At 42.9% G+C, this 27,805-nt stretch overlaps 1 protein-coding gene across 1 annotated transcript; it reads right to left on the bottom strand.

The window, feature by feature from the left end:
- Positions 1-722: 722 nt before the first annotated feature.
- Positions 723-27,805, bottom strand: SLC38A1 (solute carrier family 38 member 1; the record flags this gene model as incomplete). Its single annotated transcript, XM_082279975.1, has 15 exons — positions 27,665-27,805; positions 20,279-20,354; positions 19,597-19,712; positions 14,624-14,697; positions 12,970-13,062; positions 12,575-12,656; positions 11,333-11,415; positions 10,360-10,418; positions 9,516-9,641; positions 7,235-7,314; positions 5,975-6,075; positions 2,733-2,851; positions 2,055-2,196; positions 1,849-1,946; positions 723-824 (listed from the first exon to the last, which is right to left on the bottom strand). The coding sequence occupies exons 1-15, from the start codon at positions 27,781-27,783 to the stop codon at positions 723-725; spliced, it is 1,470 nt and encodes a 489-aa protein (XP_082136101.1). The 5' UTR covers positions 27,784-27,805.

Below are 27,805 nucleotides of genomic sequence, written 5' to 3'. Positions count from 1 at the left end.
GTTTTTCTCCTGCTCCCTGCACCACATCACAAAGACACACACACACACACACACAACACAGAGTCTGTTTCCCAAAGCCATGGATGGGCCAAGGCCTGGGGCTGGCTCCCCCCCGCCCCAAAACATCGAAGAGAAGCACCGGATTTAGGACCTACGCTTACACAGCGCTCAGTTTTGCTCTTGTGGTGCTTTTCAGGCCTGTATCCAGAATGCTACACTTAACCCAGTGAGGCAAATGGTGCCTGAAACAGCAACAGAACAAACAAACCAACAAACCAGATGCATACAATTAAGAGAGCAGAGTTTTGGCTAAAAGAGGGGGGAAGGATATGAATGGACAACACTCTAGTTGGAATTGACGGCAACAGGCACTGCTGCCCTAAAGGAGCAGAGCTTGTGGCTGAAGGGCTAAGGGTAATAATGGAACAATGCAATTCGTGGGTGGAAGAGGAGAAACTTGTGATGAATTTCTATGAGCGATGCTCTATATAGTCTCATGGACAACACACAGACTTTTTGCTGATCAGAGAGTGATATGCCTGTTGGAAGAATGGGTCTGTTTTCTGCAAGAAAATACACCCATAATAGTATTTTCAGTACTGGATAATCATTATTTGGATTTGATTTGAGTAAACTCACAAAAGGTGGAACAGACAACAGAACGGATGGTTGCAATTTTGGTGTGTAGCAAACAGGGGTATCTTCTTTTGAGAAGGTGAACTTCAGTGGCCTTCAGCACTGCCTCCCGACTGTACCCAGTCATAGATGACCAAGGGAATGCTCACTAGGGAAAACAATACCCCCAGTGCCAAGAAAAGAGAAGCCTGAAACAAAAAAAAAGGGGAGAAATTTAACAAATGAAAAGACAATTAATTCAAGTATGTTAACTTCTCTTAAGGAGATTCACAAGGTGATGTATCAAAGTTATCAGCTAAAATGAGCTAGCACTTCTGGTAAAGACAAGACCCACAGATAATTAATCAGATTAGCGTCATTAATAATTACTCACTGAACACCAAACTAATTTTTTTTTTCTCCTTTCAATTCACTTCTTAAACACTGATCATCCCTAAAGAGGATTAAGTGAGTCTGTTTTTAGGACTGATCAGCTCCGCTCCTTCCAAAGCCTCACAGAAATCAGTATATTCTTCCCACTGGATACGTGTTCATCAAAGTCCAGCCCTTTTGTCATGGGATCTGTGGATGCAGCCAAAGTGAAACATGTTTTCTACCTGCCTGCTCAGAGAAGAAAGGTCTGACTTTACAATGCTTGCAGTGCATGCCCCGTTAGACTGGGAATACACAGGAGTGTTATATCTTTTCAGCTGCAGCTCTCTCTGGGAAAATCTTTCCAAGGCCCATTCCTATCTGCTCATGCATGCCAAACAGCTAACATAACATTTCAGCTGGCTGCTTCACGTGGAACCACCCTGACTCAGGTCCATTAAAACCATGAGGAATACTGCAAATGAAGCACTTTGCATGCTTTCTGGATCAACACACAGAGAGAGCTTGCTGGGCTGAAAGGCTTGCTGAGGTGGGCTGGAGGGGTTCCTGCACCCTGCTGACAGCTACTGCTGCTTGTCAGCCAGGGAAGTAAGTACCTCATGCCACAGAGAAGGGCCTCCCCAAAACACAAGATGCCATGCATGGCATGGCCCCTCCACCAGGGGATCCCCAAAGTAAGCAAAGCAGCAGGGCGAGCACAGCTGCCAGCTGACTGAAGCACAGGGGGAACGTAATGTAAAGGAGCTCACACATACGTTCTGATTAGGTCTGCTTTGCACCTGGTACATTATAGAGAATGACAAGAGGAAAGTGTTGCATTGATGGGAATGGAATGCATACCCAAATCCTCTGAGTTAACTTTGATCCATCCTGCTGTGTAATTTTTAAGTACAATGACGAAGGAAGAATGAAAATCAGCATATTGGCAGAAGTGACCCCTGCAAAATTCAAATGAATGAGTTTTGTTAACTGTCAGCAACAGCTAATTATTGCATTGCTGATTAGTAACTCTTTTTTATTAGTAGTACAAAACCAGGATACTGTACCTACAACTCCAAAAATATCTTTCATGGATGGGATAAAGATGACTAACAGGTTGATGATAACCAAAAGAACAAAAGTAACCAAAACATGACGGCATAAGTCAAATTTTGTTTTTCTGGCCATCTCAAATAATGATGAACGCACCTGTAGGGAGAGAGAGAGAAAGTTCTCTGTCAAGAATAGTCTATAAGCCAATTCAAAGCTTCCCATGTTTATTTTAACTGGTTCTTCATGTGACAAGTGCTGCATAGATCTGTCAGAAACTCTGGGTTGCCTGATGTAATGTCCTTTGAAATACTCCTTAAAATTGTTATTTCAGAACTGTAGGTACATGTGCAGTAGGATATTCCTCTTTTTTTAACATGCCTTTTTGAATCCTTCTCCACTTAAAAAGGAACTTCACCTCTGAGCCTGCTCCAGTAAAGTGATGTGAAGTAAGAGAGGAACCTTGCAGATTCAATATAAAACAGGTGTACGACCAAAAGTGATTTATTTATTTACTGCATAGAGAACTTCTCCAGAAGTTAGTGGGAGTCTGGCACCAGAAAAGACTAATCCAAGCTCAAGCTCTTTTTGTAGCTGCAACACTGTAGTCTCAGCCACCACTGGACTGTGGTTTGAAGAAATGTGCTGTGTACAGCTGTTACCAACTTCCAAACCACGCAGACCTCTTCACTTACAGTGAAAAACAGCACCGGCACGGTGAGTATCACCGCCACGATCACAGCCAAGCGCACGGTCAGGATGAGGATGTCATCTTTGCTCTGGTATTTGTGAAGCAGATCTGACTGCACATTCTCTATGGGAAAGACAGTAAGGTAAGTGTTCTGGCAAAAAGGCAATTAGTCCACAAAAATCATTGCTTAACAACAGCCTTCTTGAACAACAAGTGATTTATCTGTAAACAGAAGAGTATGGAATGAAACATTCTTCAGTTAAAACAGCGCTTTGAACAAAATCCCAATGATCCCATTATTCCGGATTAATCCTTTGGAGGCCTGATTTAGGAATGCATCTTAATTCATGACAGCACATGCCTAAGTCTAAAGTAATTTTCACTGTAGAAAAGACAACAGTGAGACATACATGAAAGCTTGCTTACATATACACATATAAACAAAAATAGGTAAAGTGAAATCAGCTATTTTTAATTGGTTCTGTGGACTTCTTAAAAGTTTTAAATGATATAAAAATAAACACATGCACTGCAATGGCTGAACTTAATATAAACTGCAAGGTCTTGAGCTAAATTAGTCTAAACAGCAAATAAACTTCCAGCGAAAAGCAGTGCCCCTGTTCTCAACTGAGAACAAAGCCTATCTCGTCAGCTCTCAGCAGGATGCTCTGAAATTTGCACTCAAATCCCTCAGCAGCTCCTCTGAGGGCTGCCAGCAGAACCTGCAGCTCAGCTCCACACTAGCCAGCAGCCCCAGCAGCCAAGACAAATCACAGGGGTGCTTAATGGGGAGGGGCTGGCAATATTTTAATACAACCTCCTGCCAAACTATTTCCTTGAAGCTGTGATAAATAGTGCAGAGCAGGTCTGCATGTACTAACCAGCAGGAAAACCAAGTTGCTGAGGGACCTATGTGTTTGCTTTGTAATTTTTAAATATCCACAAGCAGTAACCTAAGGGGGAGGCTGTTAAGCATGCCACAAAACACACTTGCTGCCCCTTTTTAGGCCCATGTTTCGTTTCTGCCTGCTAATCTTAGAAAGCTGGTGGTAAAACATAACAGCTCTTAAAGGGAACCCAGGGGCCATGTCTAATTTACCATCTTTGGCAGTTGGTAAAACCTCATGTATTCCTGGAGGCAGAGGGATCTGTCCTGTGGCAAAATGTGTATGCTCCCCCCAGGACGCCCTTCTGGGTAGAGACCACAGGTCAACACCACCTACGCAGTGCCTGAATCCCCACCAGGAGAAAGAAAACGCTCTCCCACCTCCCTGCAGATCAGGAGTGGGGTTTTCAAGCCGGGCACATGCACAGCTTCTGCAACACAGAGCTTACTCTGCTCCTGCAAGCACAGACTGCAACTTCTGTACCGCTCACGGGCTGCAGCCAGGTAGGAAGTGAAGGGCAAGGCTTACAGTTGAAGGTCTGTTTTCCTTTCAGCTAGATACACCACAGAGCCCAACCACACTGTGACCTTTTAGGGGAAGAAAAACACCTCTTTTCTGTAATTCTGCAATGTAAATATAGTCATCACTGCAACACTTTTGAGAACACAGCAAACAGACAAGTACTATTGGTGTAAAGAAGAAATGGTCACAATAAAAATACTGTTCTTACCCAGGTAAGGGTAGAGAAGAGGGTTAGAACACTGTAAGTGAACATATGAAAGGTAAGGTCTTTTCAGTCTCAAGGGGAAGAAGGAAGGAATTTTATGGAGGAACTCTGTATTCCCTCAGTGTCTTTTTTGCAGCCTGTCACTGCACTGACACTGCAGAAGGCCCAGCAGAGCTGCACAGCTTCCACCTCTGGACTCTCAGTGCTGGAGAGCAGGGATGCCTAATGTGGGGAGAGGCACACAAGACACCCCAGGGATTCCTCCACCATTCCCCCTCAGGAGGGCCAGAAGGACGCAGCCCCTACCTCCTCCATGGACTCCAGACCCTCGTCCTTGAGGGATGTGGGAGATTCCCAGAGAGGAGCGCCACAGATCTGCCTCCTCAGATCCCTGGGGCAATCACATCAGAATCTCCTCCCTGCCAAAGCGAAGGGGTCCATGCTGATTTACACCCACTTGCTCCCTGGGGCTGCTAATTTGATGCATCTCTACGAAAATGTGTTAGATGGGAGCAGCTGGATGAGAACGGCTGATGCTGTTGTCACTTGCAGCCTATTTGTGGGTTTATTGGGAAAATTAGAACAGATGACCTCAAGTTACTTCAACACGTGTATACTCAAGGCCTCATAATCAGAATGAGAGTCTGAAAAAGCAAATATGAGATAGGTACACTTTTGAAAAAAAAAGCCACATTTCATATTTACTTATTTTTTTTCTCTTGTAATTGGTGGCTAACAAGGGACAGTATAATGAATGAGGAGGTTGTAACAAAAATGTCACTCGGAATAGGGTGGAGAAGACTGATGGGTGACTCTGAGGTAAAAGGCAAACATCAGCTTTGTCACCTGTCTTGTGACCCCTTAATGGCCCACGGAAAAAGACACTACTTTTCAACATTCTCATGATACTGGAACATGGGAGTAACTTCCTGGGCAACATTCATATTTTATCCTACTTTACTTAACAATTGTGCCTTTAGGGCATACATATTGTATCCTTTAGTGATACGACATAATTTGTTTGTTAACTGAACTGATATGCATGGAAAAAGACAGGGTGGGAGTCTCAAACACTGAGATCATCATCCTTTGGTGGCTGAGCTGGGACAACACTCAAAGCTTCCCCACCTTCACTGCCAGTTTGTTTAACCACGACCTGAAGAGGTCAGCTCTAGGGGCACAGGGAAAACATTTGGTCTGTTGCCTCTATGATGAAAGTGTTACTAAGAAAGTGAAAAAGCTGTGATGGCCGATTTGTTGCTCATTTCCTAGGACCTGCTCTCAAATCTGTCTCAATTTTTGCATGCTTCAGCCATTACCAATGCACACATCATTCAGGTGAGGACCTTGGAACAAAATCTTAGTGGGGCCCAGCTAATCCCCAATTCTGTAGAACAATCTCTCCCTCATACTTTGAAAATGCCTTTTTCAAATAATACTTTAATTTGTGCTTTTCATCCACAGGGGAAAAGGAGGAAAGGATTTATAACTTCAATATGATAACTTTAAGGAAAATTATTTGGAAAAGTATTTTAATATAAGTGGATGGGATTTTCCTTTCCAGCTGGGATACACTATTGATTTTACATGTATCCCCTTTCTACTCTGATAAGTAAATAACTGCATACTTACCGTAGAAAGTCAAATAGCCAAATATGGCAGTCATAAAGTACATCAGAAACATGGCAAAAAATGAGATATTTGAAACCAACTGCATTTTTTTCTGTGAACGGCTGGAGAAAGAACAAGAAAAGAACACATAAGAATGGTTGGTCTGGATTTTTCCATAGCTGTTTCAAAATGTATTAGGTGTTTGCATAAGCATAGTAATTCTGGGGAGACTCATGAATTCATTTTAATTTAAAACAGAAACTCACTGACAGCTGCACAAGGAAGACAAGGACTGGGGAAAAGGACCCTACTTGAGGCTTAAGTCAAAAAATAGTGGGTGCGACCTGTGGCTCTGCTCCACGTCTGTACCTGCTTAAACAGTGAAGCTGTGTGGAGAGAGGATGACCTTTGGTAATTAAATTAAAAGGTCAAAATGAAGGAAGCATAAAATTATACAGAGAGAAAAAAAAAACCCCAAAATGTTCAGAATGACTGCAGGGAAATATTTGTGTCCCCATGGGTAGAAAATACTGGATTTATGCAGACCTGTAAATTAGGTTAAATGTAAACATTTAATCTTTAGATATTTATTCTGAAGAATTCCCACTCCAGTACCTCAACTCAGACTTTTAAATCCACACAAGGATGCCCTAATAGGTACCCGGGAACCTGCTCCAGTCACTTGAAATTTAAAGCACCCAGCAAGTGTCTGAGGGTAGTCATGGGTCTGACTGACCTTGACCTCTTCCCTGAGGCTCCCTCATAGCCTAGGACACCATTGTAGCTGCCCAGGACTGCCAGCAATGTCACAGCAGGGCTGGTCTCCAGCTCCCCACAGCCCATCCCAGCTGGAGGTGTCACTGAGACAGCAGTACCAACAAAGGTCTTTTAATATCAGTGAGGCTGAAAGCACTTTTATTTTCCTGGTACTGCAACAGATTTTTAGTTGCACTAATGCTGTGGAACAAACGCTGTTAGTGGAACACACGCCTCTCCTATGCCAAATATCATTCGGCAGAACTTGGCTCTCCCCAGGCGGCTGTGTACTTCCAAGGAAAACTCCCAAGTATTGCATTATTCTCCACCTCCCTCGCCCCTGCCCCAGGGGCACAGTATGCCAAGGAGGCCAGATTTCCTAGCTGACAGCCACGCTTCTGGGCATGCTGGGTGTTACTAAAGCACACCTCTGAGTGGCACAAATGATTCAGAGCACCTCTGTGCTAACATTTTCCATATAAAATGGTTCAAAACAATCAACTCTAAAAAAAAAAAAGGGCTTACTCTTTAAGTTCGCTGTAAATCGGGAGGACTGATGGGTGGCACACAAATGCAAAAGCAATGGTGGGCAAAGCGTACACGGTCTGTTCAGAGAGAATTTCAGAAAATAAGTTAAGAAGTGGCATTTCCCCCAGTGGTGCGAAGAAATGTTCCATGTTCAACTACCTCAGCTCCCAGCTCGCTGGACTCTTCAACCGAACATTGAGAGCCTTTCTGAGAAGGCAGAAGACCTGTCAATTAGCACGTATTTAATGAAATGTGGAAAACAGTGCGCTTTCAACAAGAGGACAAAGCCTTTGCGTTGGTGGCGTGAGTGCAGCCCTGACTGTGCTCGCAGAGCACAGAGCTGGATGTCACGCTGCTGCTGGCTTTGCCCCCTGGGATGGGTTTGCCTGCCCAGCTACTGCCACCGTTACTAGCACAGTGTCACGCGTAAAAGGGACGTGTGGTGGGTCACCGCTACGCTACCCTGCCTTGGCATGGAGAGGGGTGCGCACCCATGGTGCTAAGGCTGAAGTCCTGAAGAGGAAGCCCGTATCCAGACTGTAAGAAAAGAGAACAGGAATGCAGAACTTACAAATAAATGGATATTTCAAGGTACCAGAATGAATCCCTTCATTTCCCAGGCCAACAAAAGGACTAGGAGTGCTGTGGAAGGAGCATGCTTTTTCTTGGGGAAAAAGAAAGACCATTATGTCACCAGGAAGCACAGGAGGCCTCCAAGTGGGACCTCAGACCCTTCTCCACTAAGTACTCAAGTGGGTTTCAGCCCTCAGTGAAACTTCACAAATTGTATCAGTGCTCAGGCACTTCCACTCTCCTGAGGGAACAAGTATGAGCAGGGGTCACAGGAAAAAACAGGTCCTCCTCTAAGGACAACATGAGTCCATTCCTACATACAGGTCTGTCCCGCCCTCTGAGATCTGCTTGTGCTGGTCACAGGCATCCCCTTCCCACACAAAGACACCTGTGGTGCACCCCAGGCCTAACGGATTCAGTAAATGCGCTGGCTGCTCCCCGGAGGTCCTTCCTTGCCCAGGCCTTTGCCACCTCTCCCTCACTCACAGCACAGTCCTGTTGTGGTGTATCAATCTGTAGGGATGTTCAGAAGTTGCTTGGACACAGTGCTGGGTGGCCCTGCTTCAGCACAGGCGTTGGACCTGGTGACCTCCAGGTCTCTGCCAACCTCAGATGTCCTTCTAGTCTGTGAAATTGTCCTGTCTCTCCTCTCACACACTGAAGTTGCTAAAATGACTGGCAAATTGTTGGGCCTGAGGGCAAACCTCTGGAGTTCAGCTACAGCGTGCTTAATTCAGATGGACTGACCCTTCCGAAGTACCTCCATTGGCTCTGAGGCAAATGATGACACTCACTGCAGAAGAAGGCTACCCTTCAATGCTTTCTGAAATATACCTACACCTAAGCTGCTGTCGCACACCAAGTTAACTAATTCTTGGTCCATCATGCTGGATCTCGGGTGATGGCTACCCCCAACTAAAGGAAAGTGCTTCGACTGGCTTCTTTAACTGAAGCTGGTGGTTAAATTTAAAATGAAATTACTTTTTGCACACCTCTGCTATAAATGTGCATTCCCTATGAATGCAACTAAGGCCCTGAGGACCACGCCCTGCTGGATAAGGTGCTGTTTTACTGGGAGCACTGCATCCCAGCACAGCTGACAGGAGCCATCCTCCTGCTCCCACAGTTACAGACAGCTGCTTTCTCACATTCTCTCAGACCAACTTTTTCTGCAGCTGTGTGGTGATGGAGGGAAGCATCCAGCTGAAAGGCAACCAATCTGCTGGATTATCTTTCAGCCATATCCTTTTCACAATCCAGTTCACCACATGGCTACAGAAACATGTACCCTGTTACAAAGAAGTGGTTTGTGTGCAGAAGGACAGAGATTACTTCTGGGCTTTGGATGTAGGTGTGGCTTACTCAGTCTCTACTGAACAACAGCCTAAAGGCACAGTTGCAGCATGGACAGTAAGCAGCAGTGGAAAGGAAAAATCTCCTAAAAAAAGCATTTATTGTCCAGTGGTAGCTCAGGCTCACAGCCTTAACACATCTTGCTACTGGGGCAGGACAAGACTGCAAGGAGGTACATTCACCACGGCATCTCTGTGGGACTGGGCAAGGAGACCCACCGTGTATTCACCACTGGATCACAAGTGGAACCATGGAGAATCAGGCCCTTTGTGGTGCTGATCAGAACAAGAACATGGGGTGTAGGTGCATATATTATGTTAATTAAAAGTAAGTATTATAAAAAGAAACATACCTTGGAATTAAAGATAACATACTTTGGCTTACACATATGTTCATGTGCTGAGCTATTTGATACGATAGGTGATGTTGCATTTAGCCCTTGTCCATCACAGGGAATTTGAAACTTCTTGTAAATAACCTAGAATAAGAGCAGAAGATAGCTAATTGCTAAAACAATAATAAAAAGCAAATTAAAATTAAAATATCAGTGAAATTGTGGGCATCCTGGCCTCTTATCAGCAATAGTGTGGCCAGCAAGACTAGGGAAGTGATCATTTCCCTGTACTCAGCACTGGTGAGGCCACACCTCAAGTGCTGTGTCCAGTTCTGGGCCCCTCACTACATGAAGGACATTGAGGTGCTGGAGCATATCCAGAGAAGGGCAACAGAGCTGCTAAAGGACATAGAGTGAGTCATAAGAAGAGCTGCTGAGGAAGCTGGGGATGTTTAGCCTGCAGAAAAAGAGGCTCAGCAGGGACCTTATTGCTCTCTGTAACTACCTGATAGGAGGCTGTAGGCAGGTGGGGTTCACCCTCTTCCTCCAGGTAACAAGTGACAGGATGAGGCGAAATGACCTTAAGTTGCACCAGCGGGGGTTCAGATTGGACATTAGGAAATCTTTTTTCATAGAAATAGTTGTAAAGCATTGGCAAGACTGCCCAGGGAATTTGTGGAGTCACTGTCCCTAAAAGTGTTCAAAAAATGCACAAGTGGATACTTCACTTGAGAACATAGTTTAATGGTGAACAGCGTGCTGGGTTGACAGTTGGACTTGATCATCTTAAAGGTCTTTTCCAGCCTTAACAATTCTGTGATTCTAAGTGACTCATCCAACAAAGAAAGCAAGCTGAACTTACCACTACCAGGAAAAATACCATGCAGCTTAATGAAAATCCGCTGGTATAGCCAAGGTATCCTGAAAGAAATGAAAAGGAAGTCTCACACAGAATAATTTTATTAGTCTTATCTTGGTTTTTACTTTTTTGCTTCTTCATGAAAAGTTCAAATGTATTAAACATTTAATATGTATTGTGAACTTCTGGGCAGGACAAAACTATGTCCTGCTGGTGTGGGAGCCTCCCATAGTCTTCCAAGTCTCCTAGCTTTCAGATAGGCCTGAGCCTTGCTCTGACCTGTTGTGACTTCCTCTGGGCACCCTTTACATCAGTTTAACTAACTTTACTTCTAAAAGAGGCTTTGATAATTGAAAAAAACCTGAAAGTGTGCAGTTGCAGTCAGAATGTGATCAGGTTCCCTGATATGAGTCATGTCAGCTGAGTTTGGGTTTTTGTCTCAAAAGGAAGATTTCAAACGGACTTCGGTGCCAAATGTTGTTACATGGTTTTAAAAAAATACAGTATACCTACTGGCATCTCAATGGATTCAAACACATCAGAAATGCAATTCCCTGTACATATATCTTAGTTCAAAGTTCAGTACTTCCAATTAACCTCACCAGTAAAAATTTTGATGCTGATAGTAAAGTTTTTTGTAATCTCAACATTTGTGAACTTGTTTTTACACATAAACCAGATTACCTTACAAAATGAAGACCCTCGATCATAATTTTTAAAATCAATTTCCACAATTGTGGATTGGATAAAGCTGGTTTACACTGAGCTCAATCTGTGATATTCAATTATCAATACTGTGATAATTTAGGCCTACTTTTTTCAAAATGCTCAGAACACAGATTATTTCTGAATCAGGGAGGCTGCTTAGATTGCAATGAGAGCATATTTTTATTATAGTTGAATTGTCAGTTTGGCCATCAGTGGCACGATGTCTGGGTTCCTTTTTTTGATTCCCCTGATGGCATTTTCATCTTACCTAAGTTCTTAAGGAGACATAAAGGGAGGATTATACAAAACGTCACTGTGACAACAAGAATCCGCCCATCCACGTACCATTCCCTGTATAAAACATTAAAAACACACCATGAGCACAATCTTAAACGTTCTTTGGTTTTCCTCAATCATCCTCTTTGATTGCTATACTTACAGAACATCTTTGGTCTCTGTACCCTAAAAGCTCCTACAAAAGGAGAGAAAGGACCACATCTTGGCTTTGCAGACTCATTATGTATCCATGGCAGGGCTCTGAGTCAGGTAGGGCAGATTTCCATAGTCACCAGACAAAGTATTACCCTACCATGGAGATCAGTGCGTGGGTCTGAGACGCAGAACAACCACCTCAGTAACCTGATATAAGCCTCCATGCCAGGATGACAAAAGATCATGCAAAGGGTCACAGAGCACAGTGGGGCCAGGGGGGGCACCACAGTAATTTGCCAAACCACCCAGGCACGTGACTGGAGCAGCAAACGAGGCTCCAGCAGGCTGGCATGCCCTAGCTTGCCCAAGTCTGTATCTCCTCTACCAAAGTGCTTTGCATCCTACTGGAAAGAAAGAAAGAGGAGAAGGGACGGTGTTAGTGATGTTCTGTATGACCCATTTCCATTGCCTGGTCCAGTTTAGTAGGAAAGCCTGAAGAAATGGGATCTCTACCACCTTCTCCTTGCACAGCAGCACACCATATAATCCAGTGCAAGGGGTATTTACTCGTATAAAAAAATGCCACCCCTCTACTAAAGTAGCTGGTAAATGCCAAAGAATGATAAGGAGCAGAAATCGAAGTATTATATTCTGAAGTTGTCATATGCTGGTATCTAAGAATTTCACTCTGTGGACATTGTTTCAGGGGGAAAATCCCGTAAGAGGCTGAGAATGCAGGGAAACACATAGTATCTTTAACTTGCATTGTTCCAAATATTTCAAGTGTTGCCTAACACTGCAAAATATTGGATTCTACGATAACAGTTTTTGTATATAGCAAAACTCTTCATGAAAATCTGGTGTGCAAAGAGGGCAACTAAAGCTCTTATTTCCTATCCATCTTCTGATTCCCAAATGTGTCTTGTCTTTTATTAACCCCCTGAGATATTCCTGTGAAAATCTACTTTGACAAACCTAAAGGGTATCCAATACTTAAGAGCTTTTGTAAACATATGCTTAAACTTTACTATACAATGTTAACTTCTACAGTCTAAGTACCAGAACTAATTCAACTTACGAAAAAGTTTCTTCTTTTCCCATTAGAAACTTTATGGCAGAAGGCAGCTCATTTTTGACTATGAAGAGATAGCTCAACATTGCTGGAGGAAGAAGAAGGTAATTTTAGAAAATGGGTAAAATAGTTTGTGGAACAAGTACCGAGAAGCATCCTGAACCTTTTCCCACATCAGTGTCTGATGACAGAAGACCCCAAACCGTGACCAACTGTAAATTACTGATCACTCAGTAATGCAGTATTTTTAAAGGGCTGCATGCAAAGTGATAGCCACAATTATATTGAGGAGCGTGAAGATCCCAGGATATCTTGGAGAGAAGGAACCTGACTTGTTTGTAGCTGTAAAATGATTGAGATATTCCTGGGCTTTGTTTTTCAGTATTCCTCATTTCTGTTACCTCCAACATTCTGAAGAGATGTAGATCCAAAGACAATCATTTTCCCTGGGGTACCAAAGACCTGCTCACCAAGCTTTTCATACACCATGCAGCCTGCATGAGAAGAAGAGGAGAAAGGTAACACACTACTGAAAGCTGTTGAGTCGAAGCATTTACAATTCCTTTTCAGCCAAGCACCTGTCTATGCAGCCAAAACTGCCCTTTGCAAGTAAATAGGGAGCTCTCTTGTAATTTCTAGGGCTAAAAATTACGTAGGAATGTTTTCTTGACCTCTGTAAATGCTACTGTTGGCTACCAGTCACTTCTGAAATGGAAGCTGTTAATGAGAGTACCACACTCCTTTAACGAGTCTGTCTATACCCCAAGTGACGTGTTAAGTTCTGCTATCATCATCCCAGCACATTAAGTTTTGCACCTGCAATGAGACTAATGTAGAAAGGCTCCTCTGCAGAAAAAACCTGGCACAGCAGGATCCACAAGTCAGCAGTGGCAGCCTGAACACACACTACTGCCATTCTGCAGCTCTGCTTGCCTTGACTGAAGGTTTAGAGGACCATTTATGGCTTCTAATGAACTTGTGAATTCTCAGTGTTGTATGATTTTGGTAAAAGCAGGGAAAGGTGTAAAATATAACTGAAATTTCTTTTCAAATATCTGTCAAGCTTGTGAAACTCCTCTATTAGTTAGTTTGTGTTTCTGTTAAATGCTTTTTTTAACTTGGCTGTAATGTAGGCTGAGACAGACTGGGCATTGTGAAGATGGTGAGATAAAAAGGAACAGAAAGAGAAATATTGCAGATGTTACAACAGACAGATGATTTTTAAAATGTATCCCATTATCTGGTTTTCTCTGTATTACCTTACAGCTGACATTTCTGCTTTGAAGTTTGTGTGAAAAGTAAGTTTGAACTTAAATGTACCAGCAACATAGAAAACAGAACTTAAGATTTTGGGAAGTAATGGGGCACAAATGTGTCCACATTGAGGCACCTGTATCTAGTTTAAATAGGCAGTTGCTGACATTATACATGCTATAACAGTAATCATGTGCGTCCAAATTGCATATTTAAATATTACAGTATTCTTGTGCACAGATTATTTTAAAAATATGGCTTCAGACATTGTTAACAAGGAAAGAGACTCTTGGACTTCAGGGCACAGTGTCATTTGACATAATACTGTGTTTAGATAATGTATCTGTGTTACAGTTACAGTTCTCTCTGTGAAGGAACTGTTCCCTTTTATTTTATTCTAAGAAAACTCCACCACAAAGATTATCAGGAGTTTCACACTAACCACTAAGAACAAACTGCATTTCCAGGTAAGCTTCACCATAGGCAAAGACTCATTATATTTCATTTACAATTTGCTTTGTAATGCAAAGAAACTATATGAGCTGTTCCTTCTAGCTTGCTGAAGATAACATTTCTGGGCACCAGAATTCATTCTTTGTTCTAAGTTTTCCTCTTTACAGTGATGCTGTTCTCCATAAATTGTTGTTAATTCTGGACTTCTGACCCAAAGCATGTCAGGCCTTCCTATTGTGTCAGCAAAGTGACAGAAACTCCATCTTACACAAAGCACCAGGCCTCATTTGAACACTTGTCACCTCTTGGTCTTTACATTCTACTGAATGGCGTAACATCTTCAATTACCTGTTTCCTTTGAACACACCAACAGGAGATGTATTGAATAAATAGACAGCAGCGTGACCGAAACCAAAAGCAGCCTAAAAAAGAATGGAAAATAAAGCTTACCATATGAGATGAGGTCTGACATTGCAATTATTTCACATCAGGTCATATTCCCATTGACTCTGAGATAATTTTTTATTCTTCTGATAATGCAAAAAGCCCTAAAATACCTGTGATTCACATCCTGCTTGCAGTTCCACCATGGAGGTAGAAAACCCTCCAGGAAGAGGGATACAACCAAATAAAACTTAGCAGAACTGCAGAGCACAGCCTCTTAGTGAGTTACACCTCCCTACATTGAAAAAAGCAAGAATAAAGATGTTTTATCAGATAGGAATGAAGATTTATCAGAGCATGGACGAGCCACATATGTCACTCAACATCCATTCTAAAACTTTTTTTTCTGGAAGCAGAGTGAAAATTTAAAGGAGAGTGCTGTATTTAAGGACTTCCATGCCAAATGGAAGCATCTTTTCCCAGGACATGTTTCATACGCTACCAAAGGGGTGCCCAAATGGCTTTTTATGTGCCCCACAGTGCCCAAGGAGGGGGAAGATCTGGGGAGTTAAGGCTTGACTGGCTCCCCTTGGGAATAAAGGCTCCAACCAAAGGCTTGTACTTTGTCAAGGTACGGATTCATGTTCCCTTGCTGATGTCAGTCCTGGTGTGACATGATCCATAATTTAACTTCACATAGAAGAATTGCAGGAAGTGATGACCAAACTGTTTGTGTAGGGAACTTGCTGGCACAAATGACAATTAGTCAGTGCTGAGGGCCAAGTGCATAACAGCACATTTTCTCATTGCTCAATGTCTTTAATCCAAGCACCATGTGTGCCTTCCTCTCCAACGCCATGACACACAAAGACTTGATGATGTTTTCATGATGTGTGTGAAGAGCATTCAGACAATCTGTTGGCAATTCCCCCCTTTATTATGACAACTACCCTCCGGACACTGAGAAAAACAAGGCTAAAATTTAAGGGAAAACAAACTGCTGCCGTAGATAGGCAGCAACACATCTTTTTCATAGGAATACATAGAAAGAATAGAATGAGAAGCCTCCTCCCCCCACATTTTTATTAGTTTAGACTGGAAATACTTTAGTGCCAAATAATGACCGACTAGTTTCTTGGGGCCAGAGGAGCAGGGAGAAACATAACGAGGTGATAAGAGGAACTGTCCTTTTGCCAGCAAAGAATGATGGTTGACAGTAACAACACACTCTTTGTACAGTCCTAAGGGTGTTTCTCCTCGAGAAGGTGGAGAAGAGAAGGAAGACCGTACTGGCTGAGGTCACTCCGCTCCATTTTTTATGGATTTGCTAAGCCCTGCTCCTGCCCATGTTCCCTGCCGAGCTGTTCCGCCCGTCTGCCTACAGACACGGTGCTCAGCCCCAGTGCTCGGCTGCTGGGGCTGACTCACTCCCAGCCCAAATGGCTACAGCTCTGCATGCCAGCATCCAGTCTGTCTTAATATTAAAAGCTCCTGTTTTTCAGGCACTGAGCTCATGGAGCCTTTGCAGTGGTAAAAATAACACTCCCAAGCAGCCAGGTATTTATCTGATCTGTTGTCCTTAGCTCCCCATAGGGCTCCTACAGACACTTGGCATTTTCATCAGTACTGTATGAAAAACTTGTTTGTGCTAGGACTGTGGTATGGACAGGAATATTCGCGCCAGAACCACCCCTTGGAAAGGAATGAAAATGTCCATGCCACTCGCTCTGCACAAATTCAAAACAGAAGCAGGGGAGCTTGCATTGCAGCTCTCCAAAAGCACTCCCCTACTTTTTATTTTGTCTGCTTTCAAAGAAGCGCTGGTAGCTATGGAAGCAAACTGCAGACGCAAAAGTCACCTTGCCCCAAAAGAATAAACAGTTTAGGCCAGGGGACTGACACCGTGTTGGGAAGGACAAAGTGCTTCTGTGATGCCACTGCTGTCTTCTCCCAGATGCCACATTTACCAGGTAAACTGAAACCTGTGCTGTCCCTCCCTTCTGTGAAGTCCCAGGCTTTGGGGCCAGAAGACCTGTGAGGCTTGTGCAGTCACAAGAATTATTTCACTGAGCAGTTCTGAATCCTCAAAAGGTGCAGAGGATGGAAGAGCACGGGGTTTTGCTCTCGTACAGCCTCCCCTGGGGCTGGTCTGCCAGCCTGCCCTAAAACACTGCAGGAGTTACACTGCGGCTTCCGGACCCCTTCCAGACACACCCAGCAGAAGTAGCTGCAGTGTGTAACTCCAGCTGTAGCCTCATACTATTCCTGATCTAACAAGCCCCTCTGCCTCAGCAAGGTTTTCAAATCACATGCAGTGCTGGGCTAAATGCAGGCTGAAAGCACACTGTACTTGGCCAGCCCATATTTCTCTGCAACATGATCCATCACTTTGGTCCTGGCTCTCCAGGATGAAACCACAAGCAGCAACAACTGCTCTTACCATCCCCAGGTGGTGCAGCTCATCTCTAACCTCCCAAACTTTTTGTGTTATCTTTCTGCAGCGAAGCTGTCTCTCCTTTTGCATATCGGAAATGATGCTCTCTTTTGGTCTAGGCTGTAGTTACCAGTAACACTGGGATTAAGTTCCTCTGAGCTCCTACCTCAGTAATTTTGCCTAGAAAGTATAATGCTTTGTTATGGCACTGTTAAGCAAATAAGATGTGTCATTGTCATGTTTATTTTGCACATCTTATGCCTAGGATATCGGATCTGAATTGATCCGGATGTTCATGGCAGTGCACACTTCACGCTGAAGGAGCCCCAAAGTTGTGAGAGTGGAAATCAGGCTGGGTCTGCTTTGTTAGTGCGGAAAATGCTCCCTTAACTTTTCTGCATCTGCAGAATTTTCAGGGATGGTGCATGCCAATACTGGAAAAAGCAACTTAGAACCTTTCCAAAACTGTGGTACTCAAAAGCAGTGAATTTACCTCCTTTCTCATATGGAAAAAGGAGTGAAAGTATTGTTAGGACTCTAATCACCTGCAAAGCAGAAATGATCTACTTGTGACAGTGACAGCAGAACTATACATTTACGGGAAAAATGTACTGAATTAGCGCGTAAGAAAAAAAATCTAACACTAATGGACTAGGTTTAATGCTGAGATTATGGCATGAGAGCAGAACATCTAAAGCAGTCCAACTTTCAAGCGTAAGTACAGACACCACGTTAGGATCCTGCACCTCCAGGCTTCAAAGAGAGAAGCTCTACTAGCTCTGCTCAGTTAGGTCCTGCTAACTTCCTTTGATCTCAGCTGGCTGCTCTATCTCAAGGCCAACAGATCTAAAGGCATCATAAAACTAACAAAAACTATTATCCACTTTTAAATGCACACAGTTAATTCTATAGAGCACAATGCTGTCATTTACTGTATAAAATCCCCACATTAATGTTTGGCAGTTTTTTGGGCAATGTGTTGGTACAGATCTACACACTCGCTACTCAGGTCGAGCTCAGCCACCAACACACATTGCTAGAAGTTTCTCTGGTGTTCACATCACCTGTCTGACCTACTTCACTTAAAAGAAACTGCATTTTTATATCCTTTAGAACAAACACATTTCAATTAAATCTCATGAAAAACTGCTGAAAGAATGAGAAGAGGATGGGATTATAGAAAACTAAAGCAGTAAGGAGAAATTGAGGCTCTTCCTTGGCTGAGACCCTATTATCACAGAAGAGGTGACAAGGCTGAAAAGACGTAACTTTTTTTTCTCTCCTTACAGCAGTTATTGCAACCACCAGTTTGTACTCTCAGAGATGGAGCATGGGTGGGATATTACATATAGGTTAGAGTACTGGGTAAAAAAAGCAGGAAAAATAAAATAAACTCTGTCACTCTGCTAACGAAAGATGTAAATTACAGTCCAGATATTTTACAGCCTAGTTTAGTGACAACACAATAAGGAGACGTTCTACGTTCTTAAAGTAGATGGATTAACTCCTTGGATTATTCCTAGATTTTACCCAGCCACAGCAAACTGTAAACTAGCAGCACGGATCTAGCTACCCTGGCACAAAACCCGAGCAGATGGCTATATGTACCACTTTGGCCATCTACTCCGCTTTATACAGGGCTCATACTATGTATTTCCCAAAATCCTAAGAAATAACTAAAGTTCTATATTTTTAGATTTGACATTCAAGAAATGACATCTCTTTAGAGCAATCTGTAAACTCAATAACTATGTTGAATAGTTCTCAAATATTGTAAATTACTGTATTTCTTCCCTCAATGAACATTTATCATCGAAATCTGCACACAATTCCCAACTGATTTCTTAACAATCACTTTTCACAATGAAACATCTCATACTGAGATCCAGAATAACACTGTGTCTTAGTCATTCAGTGGTACTGTTTCATTTTTAAACTAATTAATTCTCCTTTATAAAAAGCCTCTTTTTTTTTTTTCTGGAGCTAAGTAGTCTACCTCGGCTCCTTTCTATTCTAAAATCTTGGCTGTATTTATGTTGGCTTTCAAGGACTCTCACATAAGAAACTGAAGAAACCGTGGGAGTGAGATGAAAATATTATATGTAACATATAAAGGAACATAAATATTCTTGGTTTAAAAAAAGTGTTTACTGCACCACGCTTTGAAGAGAGCTCTGGAGATCCTGTGACACAAGTAACAACTAGCTACTAACCCACTGCAACTATTACTACTGAATATTTTTTATGTCTATGTAGCTTCCCTGTCTAAGTCTGTAGTAAATAACATGGACTTAAATTTTCTCTAGGACTGTAAGTAGTGGCTTTTTCCGCAAAAACATCTGACTGAAAAAAAAGTCTGAAACTTGTAGCTAATATTTTTGGGCTTGAATGCTGTACTTCATTACGTATAGACTATAAATCCCTCCACTTGCTGGCAGTACATGCATTCTTTAAACACAGTGAAATTCCATGGAGATCAGCTACTCACCACATGAATACTTACAGAAAAAGGAGAATTCCTGTGTTGGCCAAGGCAAAAGCAAGACCCAAAATCCCACTGCCCATAATTGCATTGCTAAGGTTGAAGACGGACATTCCCAGTGAAGTAGTTCCTGGGATCTGGAGAAGTAAAGACAGGTGTGTCAGCAACAGCTTGGAACAGAGCAGGGAAATGCACCTCTGCTTCAAACCCTGTGTTTTGTGATGTATCAGAGTAAATAACTACTGCTATGGAAATGACTGAATAAAAATCGGTTTGAAAGAGGAGAAAGCGTGGCTGAACTCTGTCACAGCTACACTGCTCGCTGCCTGATAGATTTTGTAAAATGACCAAACAGTACAGGCAACACACAGCTCATACTGCACTTTCAGTTTTAAACCCCTTCCTTCAACTCCACCTGAGAAACATCCTGGATGTGTAATTTATATGGTAAAGCCATAAGGAGCCACCACAGCTTCCTGCCCAACAGAGGCTAGAGGGATTCCCTTGCCTCAACCCAACCAACATGCTTGGGTTTTTGTTTTGGGGTTTCATTTAAGTGCTGATCTCAGGCAGCTCCTACTGGAAATTGAATTCAGTTATAGTTGTGTGTGCCCAGCACTTCTGAAGACAATGTCTAAAGGCCTTTAAGATACACAACATGAAGTTCATTTTGACAGGGAACAGAACAGTGAGAGAGACTTACATATTCATCGCATTTCTTCTTCTCCAGGTGGCTGTTAGTGAGACTTCTTCTGCTTTCTCGATCCGAAATAAACTTGCTGAAAGAAGTCAGAGGATTTATTTGCAGCAAATGCTTAGAAAATGTGAACATATTAATTCCATAAGCAGCATGTGATCACAAAATATACAATGTACAAAATCTTGTGAAAAGAGGTCAAATTCGTAACTGTTCAATGAGCCAGATTATGCCTCACTGATGCAGTGTACATTGGGCATCAATAAAGATAACATCAGCACAAGATCAGAATAAATGTGTATATACAAAATGGTCTTTTAGGCTATTTAGGAAAGCAGCAGAACCGATTTTGTGGATGGCAAAGCAATTTGTTTGCACAGAAGCTAAGAGGAGATACTTCTCCAGGGTCCTGCAGAGGCACATGTGACCAGTACCCTCTGCTCCCAGCCACTGCATGTGGGGTGAGAGTAACTAACACCACTCTACAAGGCAAGCAACCATTCTCTGCAGCCGAGTGGGTTGTATTTATTCCTTTCCCTCATTACCAGGCCCTGAAGGTCCTGTGAAGCAAGTACACAAACCAAACAGATTTCTTCTTCCGCTCCCTATCGACCTCAAAGACTTCTGGGCACTAGCTCAATTCCTTCTTTCCTTCCTTGCCAGGCTGGAAGGTCCCAGGCACACAGTTCACCAGGCAGTGGTGATGACCCCTCTGCAGAAGAGGGAAGCATAACAGCATCCTGGGTACTGACTGTAAAATCAAGCAGTTCCAAGTTCTAAGTGGGAAATTTGGGACTGCAGCTGCTGCTGGCCAGAGACAACCCCCCTGTTCCTCCAAGGAACTGCATCCTCCAAGGATTATGGGAGTGACTTATATTCCATGATTTTTGAGTCAAGATTATGGTTGCATACTGATACAACAAAGCATATACTAAGATCCAACCCCATCTGCTGAGGGTCCAGGTGATTAGAAATTTTAAGTCAAATTGTACTACAAATTCTGTATTATGCTACTTATAGATTGCACTGCATTGATTCTGCTTGTTGAAATCCTGTGCCATTCTAGTCATAAATTCTGTGCTACACTAATCATAACACCCTGCTAAAAAATAAAGGTTTAATTGTAACTATGAATTACTGCCATCATCATTTCTCTTTACCCTTTATTTGTTCTGTGTCCTTGATGTATCCACATTTAGGAACTTACTGTCCCCCCTGTGGCTGTGTTGGCATCCTTGAGATTTACAACACTTCTGATTTGGATGAGCTGTTATTTTCTTGCAGATCTCCTCTTCAGCAAACATTTTAGTTTGTATAAAGCATTCTTTCAGCTTTTCATCTTTTGAAGGTTTATGCACAATTAAGTCACTGGCATCTTTGCTAATCCACAGATGGTTCTTAGTCTGCACCGGCTAATGCCTCAGTTATCGTACACGCCACATACCTAACCAGGGACTGTCACCAAGTGTCAGAGCCCATTTTCGCTCTAGGTACATTAAGCTGGCTCTTCTTAAATTGAAACAGACAAACAACACTGAACACAAACAGCAGCACTGCTGGTCCTTTCCCACAGTGGGAAACATCTACTGGCCAGGCATGCATAGTTCAAATTGTGACTCGACACTGCGCATCATCTCTGTACATCTAGCAGTATTTAGGCTGGTAATAAATCCATGAACTTGTAAAGACAGAGCTTGAGCAAACTTCCCTACTGCCCCAGCTGTAGCCTAATTACTAGTGATATATATGCTAGCATAGCTTCTAAGGCTATGCCAAAATCATGCAGCTATAATGCTGCTGACTTGCCTTCCACAGATGACACACTGGGCCTTGTGTCTTTAACATTTTTGTCTTTATGCCTTAAATTTGGGCATAGATGGCAAAATGTAAGTAGTATTTCAGCTGGGTTTTCTTTAATTTTGACTCCTACTCATTGGTCTGCTTTGATTTCTTTTATATCAATAAAAAAGAACTATAGGCTTATCCTGTATTTTTTAAGTACCAACTTCAGCAACTAATTTGCTGCAAATATAGACATGATGTCAGATTTACCAGCCCTAACACAGTTGGAACCTCCCCCACCATTTTAAGAAGTGAAACACAACCACTTCTAAGATAGACTGATCCAAAATTAGCTTTCCAAAGCTCACCTTGTAGGTATTTCCTCCTCATGGAATAAAATCTCAACCTGATTCAGAGCATGTGCTTTTTCTCTTTCATGTCTGTTTAAAGTCCTTCTCTTGAACGCAGGCAGCAGAGTGTGAATGGTTTGAAAAAGACATTCCAGCTCTCTCTCGAAACACCCTGCAGGCAATTTGTACAGGCAGGAGCACAGAGAAGAGTTTTGTCTCTTTTGGATTTGTAACTGCTGCTGGGAACATCTGTGGACTTTGCCTTCTTCTGTCATTTATGGAGATCATGTGTCATTTTAGATTTTGTCAAGAGTTATGATAGAAGCCACTAGTCTGGTCCCCCCAGTTCTGCCGATCCCCCAGCAGCCAGTTCCCCCTTAATAATTACAAAAATAACAAATTTGTAGATACTATTATTGTTGCCTTCTGGTATTTATGTTCCATGAAAAGAATTGTTAAAAAACTAAAACAGGATAAAGATAACACTTCAGTAACATTGCTTCAATATAAAAGCGACTGTGGGACTTTCCATTAGAATACTTCTGACAGAATAAACAGTTTCTGCAAAGCTGGTATCTTCTTCCATGGCCAACAAACATGTCATTTCCTTCTGGATGGGACTTTAAAAGAACTAGTCTGATTTGATAAACTGATCCAAAGGACTTTCTTCTGAGTTAGTTCTACAGTAAAAATGGAGTGGGCTTGTTGCCCGGCCTATCATCTCCTATTACAAGCTGGGCTCCTCATCCACCCTGTGTTTCCCACGTCACACTGCACTTTTCTCCATTTACGCTGTGTGATGTGTACAGGAGGGCAGAATCAGACGTGGGAATGCAGGTACTGGGCTCCCAAACTATGAGGTACACAGCACTGAGCTCAGCTTTCTTATGGGCAGCTTCCCAGCGCCTGCCTCCCAGCACCAGGACAGCTTGCCCAGACAGCTCAGCAGCGATGCAGCACAGCGGGAGGTGGGGTCTGCCTGTGCTGCATCTGCTGTTGCAGGCAACTTAATCTGCAAGTCCAGAGGAGAGGTCTGCCTTGGGACAATGCTTGGTATGGCCATACCATACGACAGACAAGTTTTCCATAAATGAAAAATATTACTGATCTTAAATGAAATAAAATTTAAAAAAACCCAGTAGGGTGGAAGGTAATCCAATGAATTCAACAGAAAAAAAATCTATCAAGATACTGCTTTTTATAAACATTTTTTTCCTTTCAGGGTGGTTTTTTCCCCTAGAGCATATGAAAGGAAACATATGTTGGAATACTGGAATTTCTAGTTAAACCATGCCATGCATCTGCTCTGCTTAATAGATGTGCTTAGAAAACAAGCCATTCATTGTCACAGAATGTTGTATTTTTGACCTTTATGAATATGACACAAATTAAGTGAAACGCCTGTTTACGCTGGCCTCTCCCAGCCCTCCCAAGGATCAGAGGCCACTGTGAGAGGTGCTGTGGCAATGCACTGTAGGACTGTCTGTGCCATCAAAGCCTTGAGACTCCCTGACAAGCATGAAATCCATTTGCACTGTTTGTTGTCTTCATTTCAATTGCTTTACCCATCACTGAAAGACATAACCTGTCCTTACACATTTCTGCTTGCCTGTTTTGTTTCCTGTATCACAGCTGAGTATGAACAGACTATACAAAACTTTTCAAACACATTAATGAAATATCCTGGCCAAGATATAATGAGCTCATCCTTGTGATGCATGAAGCCTCACAGTTGGCCTGGAAAAGATATCTTAATCTCGTTATTTTCCTGGTTTGATTTACTGCAAAGTAGAAACATAGCCTTATTGATAAAGTGGTTTAAAAAGGATGATGTTAAACTACGGTTTCCAAATTTCATTTATTTAAAGACTTCAATAAGAAATGTTTGATTAAGGTGATATCCCTAAGCTAACCACTTTGGCTAAGCCCCCGTAAGAGTTAGCCAAAAGCCATTTAGCCATCTCAGATACGTTTAAACATAATTAAATTAAAACGGTATTTTCCAATGCCTTAAACATTTGTTAGGGAAAGCTAATTTTGCCAAGATGACAGAACTTTATCCTTAGGCAGCCTCTTAAACTGCATGCTAACTTGAGCAGTGGCAAAGATTTCCAGGGCAGGCATGAACTAGATATGCAGAAGAAAGCTTGATCTGACTTACACTATGAAACTTGGACCAGATCTTGGTATACCTACTAACAACCTTGTTAACGGAACAAGGGGTGCTGATAACTTACTAGTAGCTGTAAATCAAGACAGGCATTCAGACATCAGCTTCCTGAGAGCATCGTCACAGATATAGTAAATGAATAAGTTATCTAAATACTGATTTACAACTACGTGCAAAGATGGCAAAGTTTTATAGCCAGGAGACATAGTTAAAGTCACAAAATCCACGTCTGGGTTTGATGCAAATCTCTGAACTGACATGTCCAGAAGACATTCCCATTCAACATCTGCATACAAAGAAAAACCCCTCTTAGTGCAGCCTCTTCAAATCAACATCCCCTCCCTATGTATAACTGTATATTTAGGCCCAGAAAAGGCTGTAAAGCCAAAGGAACATATAGGTTTCTTTTCCAAGATCAAGAAATATTTGGAGTTTACAACCAGATTTGGAATCAGCTTCTGTCTGGTGTACCATCTCCAAAAGACCCTTAAAAACTTGCTCTACACTGAGCTTGAAAAACCACGTGCTGAGAGAAAAAAATGTTTAAAATTAAATACAGTGTGCAAAATCAAACAGGTTGAAACAACAAAAAAATAAGTTAGTTGAAAATTACAGATCTAATCTAAAGCTCAAGTGAGATCAACAGAAAAAGTCCCACTGATTTTGATGGACTTGGGCGTTTTACAAGGCCTCACATCACATGCCAGGCAGGACAAAACATGTTATGCCTGTTAATCTCTTACTCCCTGCAAAAAACATGTTTGCCAAAATAGTTATAGAAAGGGACTAACCACATCCCTTCAGGACACGTTCAGCACGGGTGCAGAGCAGGGTATGCCCGCCTGCTCGCCACATGTGATGGTGTGGAGGTGCTTGCACAGGGCACCAGCTGTGGGTGGCTCAGTGACAGCCTCAGCCCCAGGGGATGCTGGCAGGGCTGCACTGGTGCCAACGTGCTGCTGCAGCGGAAGCTGTGGTCACTGAGAGCTGCCTCAAAACTCTTGGTTTGGACACTGAGGGGAACATGAACAAACTGGGATATACAGGGCAAAACAGACATGCATGGGATGCAAGTAGCTGTCCCATGACTGCCTGGGCAGAGGGCTATGAGAACCGTAATAGGCTATATCCTATAGCCAGACAAGAGATCTTTCTTCTGCAGAGGAAGGGAGCTCTCCAGAAAGGAACAGAAAATTGTGGAATATGTTGATCTGCCCTAAGAGCCAGAACAGCAATCAGAAATTCTGCCTCTGACTTTCTGACCCTCTTTCCTCACTCCACTTTTCTTCTTCCTTTTGCTGGAAGTCTGGATCCAACCTGTATCTTGCCATGCTTACTATGCCCTAACTCCACAAAGCACATTGTGGCCACAAAGGACCAGGCACACACAGCAGGATCCTTCCCCACCCTCTATAAACATTCACTGAGAACGAAGCGCCAGCAGGGTTTTTCCCCATAACAGTTACTGATGGCATCAGCCAAAGTGCTGGGGAGGCACAGCCAGCCCAGTATAGCCACTCCTTGTCTCAAGGATATAAATCCTCAACAGGCTCCAGGGCGTGAATTTACCACTGTCAGCCCCCAAGCTCCTGTCCTTACAACATGAACCAGCAGGAAAGCAAGCAGGTTCATACTGGAACTGTTTTGTTTTGGCAAAGTTGGAGGGGTTTTTTGTCTTGCTCCTGCCTTTTTTTTTTTTTTTTTTTAGCAGAAGTGGTTTGTGTTTCGTTTCAGCACTTTCCATCAAAGCAGTTGCATCAGAAATCCCTGACCAGCTCTAATCTTCGTCAGCGCAGCTGCGCTGCGGTCACAGCACCACCCGCCCTGCTGGTGGCGGCCCCAGGACTTCCCGGGGCGGGCGGCGGGGCCGGGCTGGCACTCTCCTGCTGGGGGGCTCACCCCCGCCACCAGCCTGGGCCCCCGCCCCGCCCCACGGTACGGCTCGCTGGTTTTGCTGTGTGAACGGTGTGGACAATGCTGGGTGCTTATTCCTACACCTCTCACCAAGATCCTTGTCCACCCACGCAGCTGCGAGTGCCACAACTGCCTCTAACCTCCCTTGGGGAAAAACAGCTCTGAATTTTGTTCTAACTCTAGAAAGTGAGTTTCTCGTGTAGCCAGCAAAGATGCTGCCAACAGGAAGAAAGGGCAAGAGAAGAAGATTTTAAAGATCCTAAAATAGGTGGTGGCAGCCCCACAGTAGGGAGCAGAATGATGTGCCAGCACAGGCTTCCCAGCAGGGCTGGTGCCCCATGCAGGTACTGACTGGCCCTGTGCTCCACCTTGGTTTGCAATATTTGAACAGGAAGTTTGATCAAAACAGAGCTTCCTATTTTACAGCTCACAAAATACAAACAGGGTCTGTCAACAAGTCTTTGCTGTAAACTGGATGGCTCAGCACCTGTTGGAGGCTGGCAGGAAGGTCTGAAGAACTGCTCTCTAGTGGAAAAGGCAGCTCTTCAGAAATGACTGTAAGCCTACAGAAAAAGCCAACAGCCTAATCATTGTACCTAATAATTGTAACTAATAATTTTGACAAATGTTGATGCATTTTTTAAACTTGATCTGAGTTAGGTGTAAGACTGTTTTATCATCTTCTTGCCACCTCTGCCTCAAGGGAACAAACCTCTGCCCAGGTTAGCTTGCCAAATTGCAAATACAGACTGGACCTACATTTGCTGCCAACCACACCAGCTGTAACTCCCCAGAAGCTTGGATATATGGAGGTGGCCAGGCAGGTTAAAATCGTCATATCAGAGATCAAAGGTCAGCTAAGAGACTTGCCAAAAATTATGCCATTGTATTGTTATTACTTCTTTGCTGTGTGCAAGCAGACATTTCAAAACGTTGTCTTTTTGCTGCATTGTATGTTTGTGAATTTTATTAGACTAATTTGAAGGATTTGAAACGATGAATAAATTGCTACTCTGTTTGCTTTATCTGCTATTGCAGCCTATGCCCAACAGATGTTACGTATGAAATTCAAATTACATCTTCAAATGGAGCATGACTTGGTAATGAATAATTCAAGACATATACTGAAAATTAGAATGCTGTTTTTAAACAGTGCGTCAGTGGAAAAATACTCACCTATTTATCTGGCCATTTTCCACCTCTGTGAAATCATTTGAATCATTGCTGATGTTATCATCTTCAGGGACAGTCATATTCTGCAATTCGGTCAGTTCTAATCCAGCTTTGAAAGGCATACTGGGTGAGGAACTGCACCTA

The sequence above is a fragment of the Coloeus monedula genome (assembly GCF_965178545.1).
Source record: "Coloeus monedula genome assembly, chromosome: 4".
NCBI lineage: Eukaryota > Metazoa > Chordata > Aves > Passeriformes > Corvidae > Coloeus > Coloeus monedula.
This window is presented reverse-complemented; position numbering and strand designations above follow the sequence as displayed.